This window comes from Urtica dioica, chromosome 4 (genome assembly GCF_054948205.1).
Source record: "Urtica dioica subsp. dioica isolate 48M chromosome 4, U.dioica_male_clone48M_v1_H2, whole genome shotgun sequence".
NCBI lineage: Eukaryota > Viridiplantae > Streptophyta > Magnoliopsida > Rosales > Urticaceae > Urtica > Urtica dioica.
This window is the reverse complement of record NC_142759.1, coordinates 13,043,034-13,060,078: the sequence shown is the minus strand read 5'-3', so window position 1 is coordinate 13,060,078 and position 17,045 is coordinate 13,043,034. Positions and strand designations below refer to the sequence as shown.

At 34.7% G+C, this 17,045-nt stretch overlaps 1 protein-coding gene across 1 annotated transcript; it reads right to left on the bottom strand.

Moving 5' to 3' along the window:
• Positions 1 to 1,829: 1,829 nt before the first annotated feature.
• LOC149400569 (Matrixin family protein) lies at positions 1,830 to 3,171 on the bottom strand. Its single transcript, XM_089612618.1, has one exon. The coding sequence runs from the start codon at positions 3,051 to 3,053 to the stop codon at positions 1,977 to 1,979; it is 1,077 nt and encodes a 358-aa protein (XP_089468744.1). The 5' UTR covers positions 3,054 to 3,171; the 3' UTR covers positions 1,830 to 1,976.
• Positions 3,172 to 17,045: the final 13,874 nt, after the last annotated feature.

The window sequence follows — 17,045 nt, the reverse complement described above, 5'->3', positions numbered from 1 at the left end:
GCTCTTCACGCCGAGAGATGTAAGCCTTCACTGCCCTCAACTCAGCCAACTCAGTCAATACCAATTGATCCCATAACGATGACATGACATAATCGAACTCCTAAATACTCACACCGTTCTCCCAAAGCGCACGAATATCCATCTTCAATGGATATTGCTTGGCAATGTTAGACTAAGCATAGAGTCTCTCCAGATGTTCTCATACCTCATTCGCAGTCTCGTACTTTGTCAACTAAGCGTCAATCGAGTGGGTAAGAGAGTTGTTAATTTACATGATAATCTTCACATTATCAGCTTTCCAAACATCAACCAAAGTCACAAAATCAGTGACCTTTTCATTTGAAGGCATAAGGGGCACACCCATCATATAACTCCACATAGATTTTCCACGCAAAAAATTCTTCATAACATATATGAGTAATTTTTGTCATCCAATTGAAAACCAATCGCCTGAGAGAATCATCTCTACGAGCCACCATATTGAAAACACCAATCCAAACATTCCAAATTCAAAATCCAAACAGAAAAAAACTTCCAAATCAAAATTCAAAAGTGCGACCACCAAAAGATCCAAACAACACCAAAAGCAAGAACTAAACAATCACTCAAGCAAACATCCACATATCAAAGGGAATAGACGAAAATACCAACTGTTGGCCGAAAAATGTAGTTTGATCCACGAAATTTGTGGTTGGTATATCAATTTCTTCAATCAATCACAGATCTATGGGTGGAGATGGGGGCTCTGTTACCATGAAAATTTAGGGATTCGGAGAAAAGAAGAAGAGTCTGAATAATAACGTAAAAATAGAAAAATACAATAGTCTGAGTATATAACCTCTATACAAGCAAATAAAAAAGACTAAAATAATATTACATAAATAAAATAATTACAAATATACTACGCTAATAACTTTCATGATCATTTAGTTGAAACTACGATATCTATACAATTCAACTGGAAGTAATATATAGTTTGAATTATAATGAGCAAGACTGGTCATATGAGGATCAGAGTGTCCAAAAGTCCTTTTCTCATTTTGCACTCATGAGCGAGCATAAGAGATTCAACTTCATCCACTTTTAATGTCTCAGCGAGTTTCCATTGACATCATGAAAATTTAATTTATATTCATCTCGTAAGCAAGGAAAAAAAAAACATCGATGTGAGCTTATTCCTTCATCACTTAACAAATCATGGTAAGATGATCAACACCATTTCCAATCTTAAGCAAGTACTATCATTAATTGTCATTGAACCTTTCAATATGTTCAATATTGCATCGTATACTCAAATAACTTACTCTAACCTGAGTTGAGAAGTACATCTGTAGCATATACTCTATATTTGAGAAGATGTTGTGTGTGACATCATTCTCGATAGCAAATAATTATCATTAAATGATCAGTTGGTCCTATCGACTAAAGCAAACAAAGGCAAGATTCACAATTCCGTGATTGTTACCACGTAGATTCGCTAGTACTTGCTTCTGCCACACGTTGTAATTTTTTTTGCACTGAGTTTTGATGCAACTATATGAGAGAACGAGACGAATTGAGGTCCACCAAAATTTATTGCGCTGTTAATTGCCGTGAAATGCAGAGCTACGAATAGGAGAAAGAAAATCGCGAATTGGTTGACAGAGAAAATCTCTCGGTTACACTGAAAATCAGCTCAGCTTAGTACATATATGATGGGAATAAATAACTCTAACTAACTCTCAATTGAAAACCGTCACAAAACATATCAGCTAAAGAAAACGACAACTAGTAAAAAGTAGAGACTGAAACGACAATAAACATCCAAACGACATCTATTATATAATAAGGTACAGCAGGTGCTTATTACATATTTAACACATAATTTTCTTATGTGACACCTATATATCAATATTCATGAATCCATACATGATACACTAGTAATCAACCTTACGTCAGTATTTCAAAGGAAAGAAGAAGAAATATGACCCCACATGTCATAAGTACAAGGAAAAACAAACTCCGATCAACACTCCCGCCCAAAACACCGAACGTTCAGTATTTCCAAGACATACAGCACAATTACCGCTAACAGAAGACGAAAAATCAGATTCGAGCAATGAATTGGCGGGAAAGTTAGGGTTTGAACCGTACAAAGCTTGGACTCCTTCAATATCGTCCCTCTGCAAAACCAGCTTCGTCTCTCTGGGCTTCAAGCTCGGATACATAACCGCCTCTCTCGCCGAGCTGTGTCCTAACCCTAGAACGTGCCCTATCTCGTGCGTCGCCACCGATTCCAGGTCGATCGCCACGGCCGAGCCCTCTCGCCGGAAACCGTCCACCGCCCACTGCTCCGCCGCGTCCAGGTGGAGACGCCCATTCTCCGGCGAGAACGAGTGAGCCAGAACTCCGAGCGGCCCATCGAACGCCTCTGAATCTCCGTGGTCCCCGTCATAGAATCCGATCCTCACGTCCGCGTAGCCGTAGTCTCGAGCCTCAGAGAAGCTCACCGGAATCACGGTGGACCACCGCCAGAAGGCTCGCTTGAAAGCCCGATGGACGTCAGAGACCGCGAGGTGGCTGATAGTGCCGTGGTTCGGTGAGAAGCTGTACGTGAGCTTCATCGGCATTTTCCGGGCCCACCTAGGTTTCCCAGGGAAATATACGTAGCGTCTCTTTGCATTGATGATAGTATTATTCCCATGCAACGACGTGAGGGCATTGGTGTCGGAGAGGCCACATCTGGGCGTAGAGATTTGAGAGAGTGTCTCCTGATCGAGCTTTCCAGTGACTGAGAGCCCGAGTTTATGTTGGTATCGGAGAATCGCGGAATTGAATTGGTGATGGGTGAAATCGGTACTTGTGTTTTTCCCATCTGTTTGGGGTAAGGGTAAATACCCGAAACGATGGAAGTGGTTTTCGAGGTCTGATATTGTGAAGTTAATCTGATCATTTCCGAATGTGATTTCCGCTGGTTGTGGTGTTGCTCTGATTGATTGGATCGGAACTAAGAAGTAATTGAGAAAGATGAAGATAAGGTTAAAGAGAAAGTGAGTCAAGGAAATAAACTGCATGGTCTATTTTTTTGTCTTTTTTATCTTTTCCTTTTGGGTTTGTTAAAAGTTTAAGTTGAAACTTCGTGTTAAAAAAGAAAGTCATGAACGCATTCATGTCAGTTTCATTAACTAAAGGGCTGTAGTTTCGATTGACAGAATTAAAAACAAAAGTAGAGGGAAACGATTTTGTGTGTGTGTGTGTGTTTTTTTTTTCCTTTATTTTTTTAAGTAATTACGTTTCAATGAACAGATTCCTGAGCTATTAGTTATGACTGAACATCGTGATATGATATCATTATTAAATATTATCAATCTACGCAACGTTGGCCAGACTCTTTTTTTTTCTTTTTTTTTATGGTTGGTGGCTGCAAAAAAATCGCTGGTGTAGTACTGTACTTTTTTTTCCCCCCTCTCTATTTGCCGTGATATTTAATTACTACATATTTTGAATGCGTGACATGCTCAATAGCTATATAACGTAATTATAAGATTACTAGGAGGTACGTGTATTTTATTATTACCTCTTTTGTCCAATGAATTCCTTTTACGTTACCTAGCTACCTAGATTTTGCAATTGCGGAGGAAAATCATGTCTACGTTGTACTTTTGATTGTAGCAACGTGAATTTTGATGAATTACCAAATCATTGATTTCGGCTTAATAGTGAATTTGCCCGCTCCTTTTAAGCAAACTAGTCAATGTGCTTGCTAATTCCGGTCAAACTAGCTATATTAACAGCGCTACTAATATAAAGGCATTAATGAAACCCTAAGTGGTTTAATAGTTTTGATAGAGGTTATTTAGCTATAAATTCCTGTTAGGTTCATTTATTCAAATGCAAATTATTGGTATACTAATTCTGTTATGATATGTTAATTTGCTGTAGTCGTTCACTTTACTTGTGGATGAAAATAACATTAGAAGATATGTTATATATTTTTTTTTTTCTATCCGATAGTCTTGCAACAATTTTGAATGTATATCATCGATGTTTATAATAAATAATTAAGATCATGAGGATTATCCATTCTACTATCAATTAGTTTTGAGATTGTGTCATATATGATACTTTGTAATTTGCCTTAAAAAAGACTCCATGTCATGTGAATATATATTTCGCATTACGAGATCGCTGTTCCGTTTAGTTGCATGAATCTTGTCAATGAAGCTGACACTGTACCAAATTTATTGGGGGAAAGGGTTTCCTTAAAAAAAAAAAAAAAACAATTGCTGTCCAAAAGAGAGTAAATCAAACTGAATAGCTAATTATTTCGCTTCGAGTAGAAGGAACATGCATTCTGCAACAGCAAAAAATGTAAAACAGCTTTGGTAAACACCAATATATGGACCGTGAACTGCAATATTTCTTGCGTAAGAATAAAACAACAAAACATACATTCTTTCAAAGAACAAAACAATATAACCATATTGAAAATTTATTATTTTAATATTTATGTATATCACTGTAGAATAATTTTTTGTTTCAGCCACAAATTAAAAGTATATGTACTCCGTGTTAGTATTTTCCACGGAAGATTTTTCTAGCGAACATGTCACACTGTTGTTTAGAAAGTAGATTAATCAATTTAAGCTTGGGAATCAATTGTACATATATAATATATGTATATACTTCATTTCACTAAACGATATCTCCGAATGGTTGAAAATAATAGGAAAAATTGTACAAAAATATCCATTTAAAACTTATTGATTAGTAAAATAGCAAAAGTTTCAATTTATCAGTAAAATAGTTAAATTTACGTTTTCAAAAAAAATTTGACAGCCAAGATAAATTTTTTTTACGATTATTATAAGCAATTTATCAATTTCAAAAAAATTACTCTTGTGGTAAAAAACTTGAAATTAAATTACTGCATATTTTTGCTATTTCACTAAATTAAGAAAAATCTTGTACATTTTATAAATTTATAATTTTAAATTGACCATTTAACTACGTCATCCAAAATAAAATATCACTATGTAAATGCTCTCAGAAATTCTACTAATATATCCAGCTTTAGCTCTTTTCTACAAAGGAGGAAAAAAATTGAAATAAAAACAAAGATCAATTAATCCTCTTCGACTGCAAGTCTTAAGCAGTCTTCTGTAATTGAGAACAATTCAGCTTAGACATACGAAATAGACATGAATATTACGAGACTTGATGCTTATACAAAAATATTGAAAACGCATGTATTGTCTCAAAGCTAAACGGCTTTTGTCATAAAATAATATTAATTTTGGAATTGTTTTATGGGGAAAGAATATTAAAGGAGAGTGTTATTGTTGTTAATTTCCCTATTATTTCTCATTACATTGAGACTATCTTCAACAATATGTGTATTATATTGAGAAAAGTAATTGTTTATAATTTAAACAATGCTATTTTTGTGATAAAATTTTAGATACTCTATTTTGGAATAAAATTTATAAAAAAAAAGGCTACCAGAAGCAATTACTATTATTTTCCTTACTACAAAATAGTATTTTTAAGTTGTAAACAATTATTTTTCTTGATATTTACAATTATTTCTTAAAAAAAAAACATTATATATATACTAAAGTTTGATACAATATCACTGTAGAAACTTTTCTTCCTATCTGTGTGTGACACGTCTAACTTTTATTATATTGAAGTTTTATTATACTGAAGTGTTTATGTCGGTTGCTATAATATCAACGCTTTAGATGCCACATTGGCATTAACTTTTATTATATTGGAGTGCTTATGTCGGTTAACAATGCTATAATATCAACGTTTTTTTTTTAACAAAAACCATATAATCAATAATTCACCTGTTAGCAATGCTATAGAGAATACTGTCAATTAACACCAACACTACGTTTTTAAATATAACACTTCAAACCACTTGATATAAATAATATAATACCAATTACCAAAGTACATACAAACCAAATACACCAAGCTAATCATTATAAATTTAAAAAATGATATATTAACTAATTACCATAATACATACACACCGAACACAACACAAACACAGATAAAATGAATCCATATAGTATTAGTTTTTGCTCTACAATTATAATCATAATAACTCTAACAATAAATAATAATATTAATAATAATGATGATAATAAAGCAATGAAATTGTGCAATAAATGTGCTAATGAGTAAGAAAAGCTGTAATAAATAAGTCAAATCAAAATTTATAAATATTATTGATAGAATTTGTTAATTTTTAAATAAATATTCATAATTACTATAATAAAAGTTATTTATTCTATGACCACAAAACTCACGACCCGTGTGTGGTGTGTGATCGCCCTCCAACATCAACACATGCATCGTAGGTGTGAAATAACTCACCTGCACCAATGTAAAAATAAATGGCATCCTAAGGCGTTGCCCACGAAACTAAAAATACTAATAATAATAACACAATCCCACAAAATTGAAATGACCGTTTTATTGAAATAATCCACTAATATATAAGTTTAATATATGAAATATATATATATATATATATATATATATATATAAAATTGGGTGTGTGTGTGCCGTTTTCGTAATTGATTTAAGGGTTTAATTTTATGTTTGCTTTAACATATTATTTAATTATATAGAAATTACTAGAATTTATCGTTAATTTTTTAGAAATTAGGGCATAATATTTTAAACGGAAAAATAAGAAGAGTTAATTCTTAATTTCACTACTTATAAACATAAACCGCTAAGTGTTATTAATGAAAATAAAATGAATTAGAATAATATATCTATAAATTTTACATTCACAAAGGAGCAAAATAAATAAACCAAAAAGACAAAAAAAATGAGGAGAGGTCTTAATGATATATAGTCTTATCAATTTTGTTCTCTATATGTCCATTATGTTATGGCTTCGTTGTGCTTAAGATCAATAAAATTAATAAAAGTAATAAAAATCATTAATTAAAATTTAAATACAAACTAAAAACTTATACAAATATATCTATTGTTCGATATTATACATACATCTAAACATTACATTCATATAAAAAAGAGTGTTATCAATTATATACTATGTTATATATATTAAAGAGTAGATAATTCACTTTTACCTTTTATGAATTTGAAATTATTCTTTTCACTCTATAACATCGTCTAATATTATTCATTGTAATATGAGACAAATTACAACCCGCGGCAACGCGCGGGTAAACAAACTCGTTTTTTAACCAACTTTTTATTTCTCCTATAAATACATCCGATATCTAATTATTTTAATCACAACTCAATTTCTCAAAATCTCTCAAATTCTCCACAAATATATTATCTACGTTTGTATTCTAATTATATTTTTATAGTTAAGTTTTTAAAAAAATTAGTGTATACTTAAGTTTTTTTCTACTTAATTTTATATAATTAAGTTACTAATTTAATTTTTTTTAGATAATTAAGTTTATAAAATATTTATTATATACTTAAGTTAGTAGTATAAATTTTGTTTAGATAATTAAATTTATAAAATATTCATTATATACTTAAGTTAGTATTATAATTGTTTTTAGATAATTTAGTTTATAAATTTTTTATTATGTACTTAAGTTAGTATTATAAATTTTTTTATATAGTTACGTTTTAATTATAGTTTAAAAAAAGTTTATAATGTCTGGAGAGTCATCATCTCACTGAGGTTCTCGTCGAGGTTCACGTGAATCGCGCCGAAGTTCTAATCGCACTTTCACGCCGTCGCAATCACAATAACAAGACGAGAAACACGACGAAATTCAACAACCCTCTCCACCTCACCAATTTCCACAAAATTTGTTAAACCTTTCTAAAAATCTCAATTACATTGAATTCCAACGACCACAATGGCATCCACCAAATGCCCCTCTAGAATTAGCCCGATTCACCCCGATCTCCCCTTATCAACCTGAATATCTACCACAATTTCTTTCACAACAATCTTCACCTCATCCCCGTCCAATTCACGAACAATATCATACACAACATCATCCTCCTCACGACCAACATTCTAGACCCCACCAAAATACACACGAAGACCCTTACATCATGCACCGAGAACAACTCCGTAGATTTGAAGAACAAAAACTAGAGGCACCTCCACCACCTCAACACGAGTCACCTTATCCACCACCTCAAGACGAAGCTCCCGAAGCACAACAACCTCCACAAAAGAAGAAGAAAAGAAAATCCCGTTCTGGAATTTGGAAATACTTCATCGAGTTCAACGACGACGAATGAAAGAAGGGAATATGCAACAAATACGAGAAGTAAGTCAAAGCCGACTCTAACTCTCATGGTACTTCTTCGTTGCGCCACCATTACAGGGTCTGCGTCGTGAAGGGATCTACATCCATGGTAAGTACCCACGATCCCGTAGAATTTAGAAAATAACTAGTTAAGTACATTGTTTCTACCAATCAATCATTTTCTCACGTAGAAAGCGAAGGCTTTGGTAGATTTGTGCATTACTTAGTTCCTGGTATAAACATTATTTCAAGAAAAACTCTTTGAAGTGATATTATGATAAATTTTTTGGAAGATAAAGACATACGGTCTGGAAATGCCAAAATGGACTACATGTCTGTTGGAGTTCATAACATAGACGAGGCTTGGAATCTCAACAAGAAGATCATAGCCTTTAAAAGAATAGAGGATAGTCATACCGTTGATGCCATACTAGCAATCTTTCTAGACGTTATAGAAGAGTGAAATTTTCAGGATAGAATAATCTCAAAAACCCTAGATAACGCCACAAACCATGACGCCGTGATGAGAGTCTTACGTCTTAAGATCCTCAATCAAGAGTGTCTTTTACACCAAATGTGTGTAACCCACATCATAAACCTCATAGTGAAAGCTGGATTTAGGCATTTTGATGAATGTATTCGTAAGATTAGAGACGCCATAGCTTGGTTAAATAGTTCGAACCAAAGGGTAGACGACCTTAAGAGGCGTTTTTTAATCAGCGGTACTGAGGAGAGGCAATTCCACACCGATAACAGGATTAGGTGGAACTCAACATTTTTAATGTTTCATTCTTTCTTGTCCGAAAGACTTGTAGAGATTACACGTGAATTCGTGAATAGAAACGGAGGCCATGACATAACCAAAACAGACATCGCAAAGGCTAAGGTCTTTACTCATTTTCCTCACGTTTTTTACGATGAAACATGTGCATTGTCTGCTGTTTACACACCCACAACTTATTTAGCCATACATAGTGTTACAAAAATTGTCGAACATCTTCATGATTGTAACCATTTCGAAATTTTTCAACCATGTGTAGAATCTATGAGAGCAAAATTTTCAAAATATTGGGGAACTACAAAAATTCCTTACTTATATGGTTTTGCATGCATTCTAGACCCTCGAATGAAATTTGGGGATTATTTGATATTTTTACAGTATTTAAAACGTCATACTGGAAAAGATTACGTTACACATGATCATGCTAGGATCGTGGAAGAGTTTTAATCCGTTTTTAGATTCTACCAGCGCCAAGCTCAAGTGTGTCCCGAGCCGAGTCCACCCCGACACTCATCCACAAGCAAAGGAATATTCCGAGAAATAGCTCGTTTTGCTCGAGCTGGAACTTCATCTCCAAGATCGTCACCGCATCCCCAACCCACTGAAGATACGGCTTCCAACGATGAGATCGCGTTATACACCTCTCAACAATTTTCCTCCATGAACCAAGACGACCTCAACTTGCTAGTGTGGTGGCGTCAACACGAGAACATGTTTTCGATCTTGTCGAAGATGGCGCAAGACGTACATTCGATGCCGGTGTCACCGGTATCGTCCGAGTCCGCATTTAGTAGCTCGAGTCGCATCATTGACGATCGAAGGCAGAGTTTGAAATCCGAAATGGTCGAGGCTCTCATCATATACAAAGATTGGTGTCAACATGAAGAACATTCTCAAGGAACATTTGTGAACATTGATCTTGTTGATAACTTTGATATGAATTTTCAAAACATGACTATTAATGTAGTCTTATTGTAATGTTTTATTCATAGTATTGTTGTAATTTTTTACTTTTAAAAAAAAAAGTTAATAATAAAGATGAAATTCAGTTCACATATTAATACTTTCTTTTAAAATTTTAACAGTTTAGTCAATTTCATTTACCATTTAAATTTGATTTTTTTTTTTTAATTACTTAATGGAAGTTAATGGAAATCCATATTTTCATTAAGCTTAACATAATGTAATTTCCAATAAGCAATGGAATGTAGTTTATTGGAAATGGAATTTCCATTTCCTTCCAATAGCCAGTATGATGCTTGGCCATGACTCGTCAGGAATTCCGTCCAAGCTTTAGGACTATGGCTCCGACCGGAGAATGCTTGCATCTCTTGTTTCGATGGTTCAGACTCGCCGAAATCGTGCCCTCCGTCCGCGACCCCACCCTCTCTGGATTGTTCGCGACCTAGATTTTCTTAGCAATCTTGACGAGCCGTAATCAACGCATTAATCCCGAAAATCTCTCAACCAATTTTCGCATTCCCGGAGATGACTCGGGATTTGACCTTCCCCCAAACCAAGAGATGATTTCGCGTGACCCAGAATTTGTGTTTAACGCGTCTTTCTCGTTCGATGAAGCGGGGAAAAAATCGCTGGGAGATAAGGCTCTTTCACCACATTTGGATGGGCCAGACTCCTAAAAGCCCACTTCTAATTTGGAGTTAATATATTATGGTGTGCTCTCTCCACTTTGCCCATTGATATTGAGAATCCAGTCAATATCCAATTATTGATGGGCCTATTCAGGATTTAGACATCCTTGCAATAGAGAAGGCTAATGGAAAGCAAGTTGCTGAATCCCCAGCCCTCGAGCGTCCACCCAACCTTCCGGGTTTTGGACATGTGCCGCTGCTAATTGACACTTCCACAAAGAAGCATATATTGTTGACTGATGAGGTTACAATGCGCAACAACCAACGCATCATTAGCAAGCCGACTCAACGAAAATACAAGGGTACGAAGGGAAAACGTGAAAAATCTCAAGGCCAGACACACGACCCCGTTGAAGTTATGATCTTCGACTCACTTGGGCTAGACACCTCCAAAATAAATGGATGTTTAGAGGGTCTTCCAAAAAATTAGTTTTTTTTTTCCGTTGGAGGGCGAGGGAGAAATCTCGTCAGATGCATCTTGACATCTCTGGTACTGTTTTTCTCTCAGGAGTCCAGTTCTCTTATTGATTACTTTGTACTCTTTCGTTAAACAGTTTCAGCAATTACATGGAGTTTATCTCCGTTGCGAAATTTTGTATTCGCTCTTTATCAATATCATCAATAATCAGTTTTCATTCTAAAAAATAAACACTATCCCTTGTTATTACAGTTTAATAAGCTAACTTTTTTTTTACTGTTTATGTAATTTTATGACATTTCATCTGGCAAGCAATTTACTTATCTTTGTGTTATTTGTTTACCATTATATTTAAAATAACGGCAAAATCATCTGGGAATTAAGAGAAAAAAAAACGAAGTATTTATGAAATATTTGAAAATTAGAGATCTTTAGAGACTTTCAGTTTTCAAATGATATATGTGTGGAATTTCGCTAAATACCATTTATAAAGGGGTAGAGATGGCTTAACGATAACCCTAAATGGCTCGAGTAAATGGCCCAATGTCCTTAAACAGCTGAAATATATATACCTAAGGCTGTTTGTAATTTTTATGGGCTTACTACAGTTTGGCCTGATATTTCTACCAAGCAAGCACCAAACGGGTATGAACAGAGAGACAATGAATCATTATGTATAAGAATTGAAATTTCCATGAAATCCTTTATGTGGATTTTATTTTCTGGGGTAGCCAAAAAGTGAAATTTCCGGTTCATTTTAATTTTCATCTGTAATCGACTGTCTGTTGGCGATACAAGTTTTATATTCCCTGTGATTTGGTAGAAAAGGCTTTATGCTTGTGATTATAATGTATTCTTAAGGTTCGTTAATAGCTATTTATTTTGAAATGTGCTTATATAAATATAAATTCTGATCTGGTTTCAATAATATAGGAGTGTATTTCACAGTTTTCACCCGATGATCGGTACTTATAACGTAATGCATGTATGTACGTATTTAGCTTTTAAACTATATGTCTGGTTAATATTACAAAATTAAAGAATAAGCACATAATAGAGTAACAAAATTTTCATAATTCCGGACAATTCACATTATAAGCGTTGATGTGCGGACAACACGTAAAAGATAAAAGAGTAACAAATCAAAGAACATAACAGAAACATATCAAACCTATACATGAAATGAAATGAATAAATTATTTCTCAAAAGAAAAACATATATATAAATTTAATAGGTGACTTGAAAATGAAAAACAACAGAACCACAACCACACAGTAACAAATAATGATTAAAGCGATAAAAACAAAAGACCGAAGAAGACAAATGAGGGTTCAGTTGAGCCCAGTTTCTGAGACCGAAAACACACAAATTGAAGATAAGTCAATACGAGCCTATCCCACATAGATTTGCAATATATACACCCATCACTTCAATCAATCTCAAACATCAAATCTAGCCTCCTTAATTAATTAAGGTTATACATACACTACCTACTCTAATAACTTTTTTTTATTCATTTCAATCAATAGACCTTCTGTAATATTGAAAAATAATTCATAACACCACACACACACAACACAAGTGTCAAATTAAATAACCCTCGTACGTATGTATCGTAGTATCTTCATGGTATTAGACGTGGTGCTTTATGACGGTGTAAAATTGGTCAGAAATTCAGGATCCATACCAAATATATTTATGTTATTAAGTATTAATAACTAATTGAGATAGATATATCTATATATATACATAAACATATGTATATAACTTTTATGGTTGATTGAGTTTGATAGTGATGGCAGGGTAGTGGGGTCAAGCTACTATGCTGATATTCAGAAGATGCAGATATTATTATGATCAGGAAAGCAGTTAACTTGTTATATGTATCTTTATATACATATATACAACGCAAAATCAGAAACGAATCTGCGGTGAAAATATAAAATAAAAAAAGTTGTATTAAAAAGAGAGGGTCCCATATCTACTCAGCTTGACGGGACTTCTGGGCATATTGGCATCGTTTTTAGCCTGCAAATATCCCCCACATTGTTGTGTCTTTTTCACTTTATTACTGTTAATCTTCCTTTTTATTTGAATTGCATTAATATATTGACTATCAAATTTCAGATCACGTTGTCGTTGTATATGAACGTCATATTATTTGCATCAACAATTTATGTGCGTCTTGTTTTTGCGTTGGGACAGAAATAGGAAACTAATAAGGCATGTGATTCCTCGATAGCGTAATGCTCTGCCCCAAAGAAAAAAGTAGTAAATCGATAAGAAACAAAGGGCTCATTCGAGAAAGAAATCAACTACTCTAGGTTCACCTCGACTTGAAAGGGAATAACGTGAAATTCAAGTTTGAATAACAAGTTAGAAGTAACGGCTGTAATCAATGAAGATTTTGTGCATATTCTTAACAAGTGGAAGAATAGTGAGAACATTAAAAATGGAACACGTATAAGATTTTTTCAAGATATTCAAGAAAAAAATTATAGATAAATCCAATCAACCACAGTCTAATTAACATTGAAAATGTCATTCTTCAACTTATATATGTATGTATATATACATACATATGCAGGCACGAAGCCATGTGTATATGAGGGGGAGCCCCCCCTAAAGTGAAATTCTGGCTTCGTCTCTGTACAGAGATTGTGGATGGTGCTTGATATCCGTCCCCAATCTAAACCAAACAAAGCAACATGCAAGAATGAAACAAAAAGGTTTATATTTGGGAATTGATGGCCTTCCGACGGGCTTTAAGAGTCCTTGTTTGCGAGTTTGTCTCGAGTGTTTTGGACCTGAACATTTCAGCAAAGAGTTTGACTCAAAGACATCATTCGAGAGGCTATCATGAAGGATTTTGCTTGATACCTTGTCTTGAATATTTGAGAGTCGACTCGAAGATTTTAGTTTGGAATCGACTCGTGGGTCTTGGAGTTGACTCAAATACTTGAGAGTCAACTCAAATACTTGAAATTTGCTTGTGGGTTTAGTTTTTATGCATGATTTTCGTCTGTCGTTATTACTCTCAGGTATCGTTTTTACGGCATTACAATTAATATCATATATACATTCAGTCATAATTTGTCAAAAATACCCTTCATTAATCTGGTAACTTTATGTTGTCCAAATAAAATAATTCAAAACAAATGCAAAACTTCCAACCACCGAATATACAATCGTTAATTCAAATACCAAATATTTCAGTCATATTTTTTTTCTCCACTCTAACCACCAATTAATTGCTGTTACTGACGGTTAATAGCTGATTATTTATTGTTACATCAATTATAATTGAATTGTTGTTAATGGTGATCGAGTTATGTGAATTGATATTAATGGTGGTTAATACGATATAGTAGAATAACATACAAGAGAGATCACTACGTACTATGAACACATGGAAAAAAAAACAAAAATGATAAATGAGTTACTCATTCATAAGAATTCAAAACATGATTTGAATTAAAGCAAACGAACAATAAAAATTTCAACTAAATTTCAAACAAAAAATAAATAATGTTAACCTGTTTTTTTTTTTTTTTTACGAAATAAATATTAACCTAAACATTATGATGTTATTTTGAATTGGTTGTTCAAACAAAAAATAAATAATGTTAACCTGTTTTTTTTTTAAGAAATAAATATTAACCTAAACATTATGATGTTATTTTGAATTGGTTGTTTAAACAAAAAATAAATAATGTTAACCTGTTTTTTTTTAAGAAATAAATATTAACCTAAACATTATGATGTTATTTTGAAACTTCTTGGAACATCTCTTCTATGGCGTGTGCTGATGGATAAAGTTCAGATCAGACTCGGTGACGTGGATTTTATGTGTAAGTTCTTTTTTGTTTGATTTGCTTATGCTTTTCTACCTGACCAATCAGACTTTAGTGATCAGTAGGTGAAATCCTAACAGGGCGTCAATCACGAGGTCTCGTACATATAAAAGGGAATGTATACTTATTGAGTAGAGTAACACACTTAGGGTTTTTGTGAGAGTTCTCTGAGGGAAAACACGTTATCCCTTGTGTGATTTGTTTATGTATTGTTCTTCATTGCAGCTATTTGTGCGATAGACAAAAATGGGTATTGCAATCATCACTACAATAAATATGACATTTAGCTACGAAACTATTAGCGACGATTTAATCGTCGCTAATATATCGTCGCTAATAATGCATTTAGAGACGACTTTTTCGTCGCTAATAATTTGGTACGAAAATTCTTAAAGTTTGGCGGCAAAGATAATTAGCGACGATAATATCGCCGCTAATTCTTGCTTCTCGTCGCTAAGGTCGCGGGAATATATTTAGCGACGATAATATCGTCGCTAAAGGATTTTGAATTTATTTAGCGACGATATTATCGTCGCTAATAATTTCGAACAAATTTAGAATTTTAACGAATTTTAAAGAGGGAAAAATCCCTCCAATTTAATTAAGACGAAATGAACTAGCGACGAAAATATCGTCGCTAAATCATTTTAAATTTTAACGAATTTTGAAGAGGGAAAAATCCCTCCAGTTTAATTAAAACGAAATGATTTAGCGACGATAAAATCGTCGGTAAATGTCTTTAAATATCAGATCGCGAATCACTTTCCCCATTTCGTTTTCCTGACCTAAATCCGATTTTCTCTCAATTTCTTCTCTCCCGCCGTCGCCGTCCGCCGTGTGCCGCTGCCGTCGACGCCGTCCTCGTCCTCCTCGGTAAGTCTCTATCTCCTAAGCGTTGAGTTTGCGGCTGGCATGACAGAGTTCATGGCAATGGCCCGACAACACGTAAACATCGAAGGACGAGTTAAGTGTCCATGCAAGAGGTGTAACAACGTGTTGATGCAAAAAATTCCTGATATAGAGATAACGTCTGCAAACACGATTGCGCGTTGTTTTGGAAGGATAACGCCAATCTAGACGAGTGTCCAGTTTGTAATGAAAGCCGGTGGCTGAAGAAAGACAGTGAAAAACAAGTAGCGCATAAGGTGTTGCGCTACTTTCCGCTGAAAGATCGCCTTAAACGATTGTACGCGAGTCGGCACACAGCTCTAGAGATGCAGTGGCACCAGAATGAACGCATTAAGGAGGATGGTGTACTGCGACATCCTGCTGACGGAGCAACGTGGAAGGAGATCGACCGAAAATATCCCATGTTTGCGACAGAACCGAGGAACGTCCGGCTTGGACTTGTCGCCGATGGTTTCAACCCATTTGGTGACATGAGTTTATCGTACAGTATGTGGCCAGTAGTCTTGACTGCGTACAACTTACCGCCGTGGTTGTGCATGAAAACATCGTACTTGATGTTAACATTGCTTATACCAGGTCGTATTGCGCCGGGAAAAGACATGGACGTTTTCTTACAAACGCTGATTGATGAGATGAAGGAATTGTGGGAAACCGGTGTTGTGTTGAGAGATGGTTCGACCGGTGAGCTATTCAGGTTGTTTTCCGTATTGCTATGGACGGTGAATGATTTTCCAGCGAGAAGCAGTTTGTCGGGATGGAGTGGTCAAGGGTACCTTGCTTGTCCGACGTGTAACAACGACACACCGTCTTTCAAGGCTCGAAAGAAGATTGTTTACTGCGATCATCGTCGATTCTTGCCGTTGTTACACCCGATGAGGAAGAGCTAATTGTACAAGGTACGAAATGAGAAACGACCACCACCAGTGAGAAAATCAGCGAACGACATACTTCCACAATTGCGATTAGTGGGAGATGCAACCCCGGGGAAGCACCTTGACTTCGGCGGGAAGAAACGAAAGTGCGATGCGTGTGAGCTAAATTGGACAAAGAAAGGTATTTTCTTCGAGTTTCCATATTGGTCGAGTCTTACGCTGAAGCATAACCTCGATGTAATGCATATAGAAAAGAATGTATGCGACAATCTTTTGGGTACAGTGACGGAGCCAGAAAAGCCC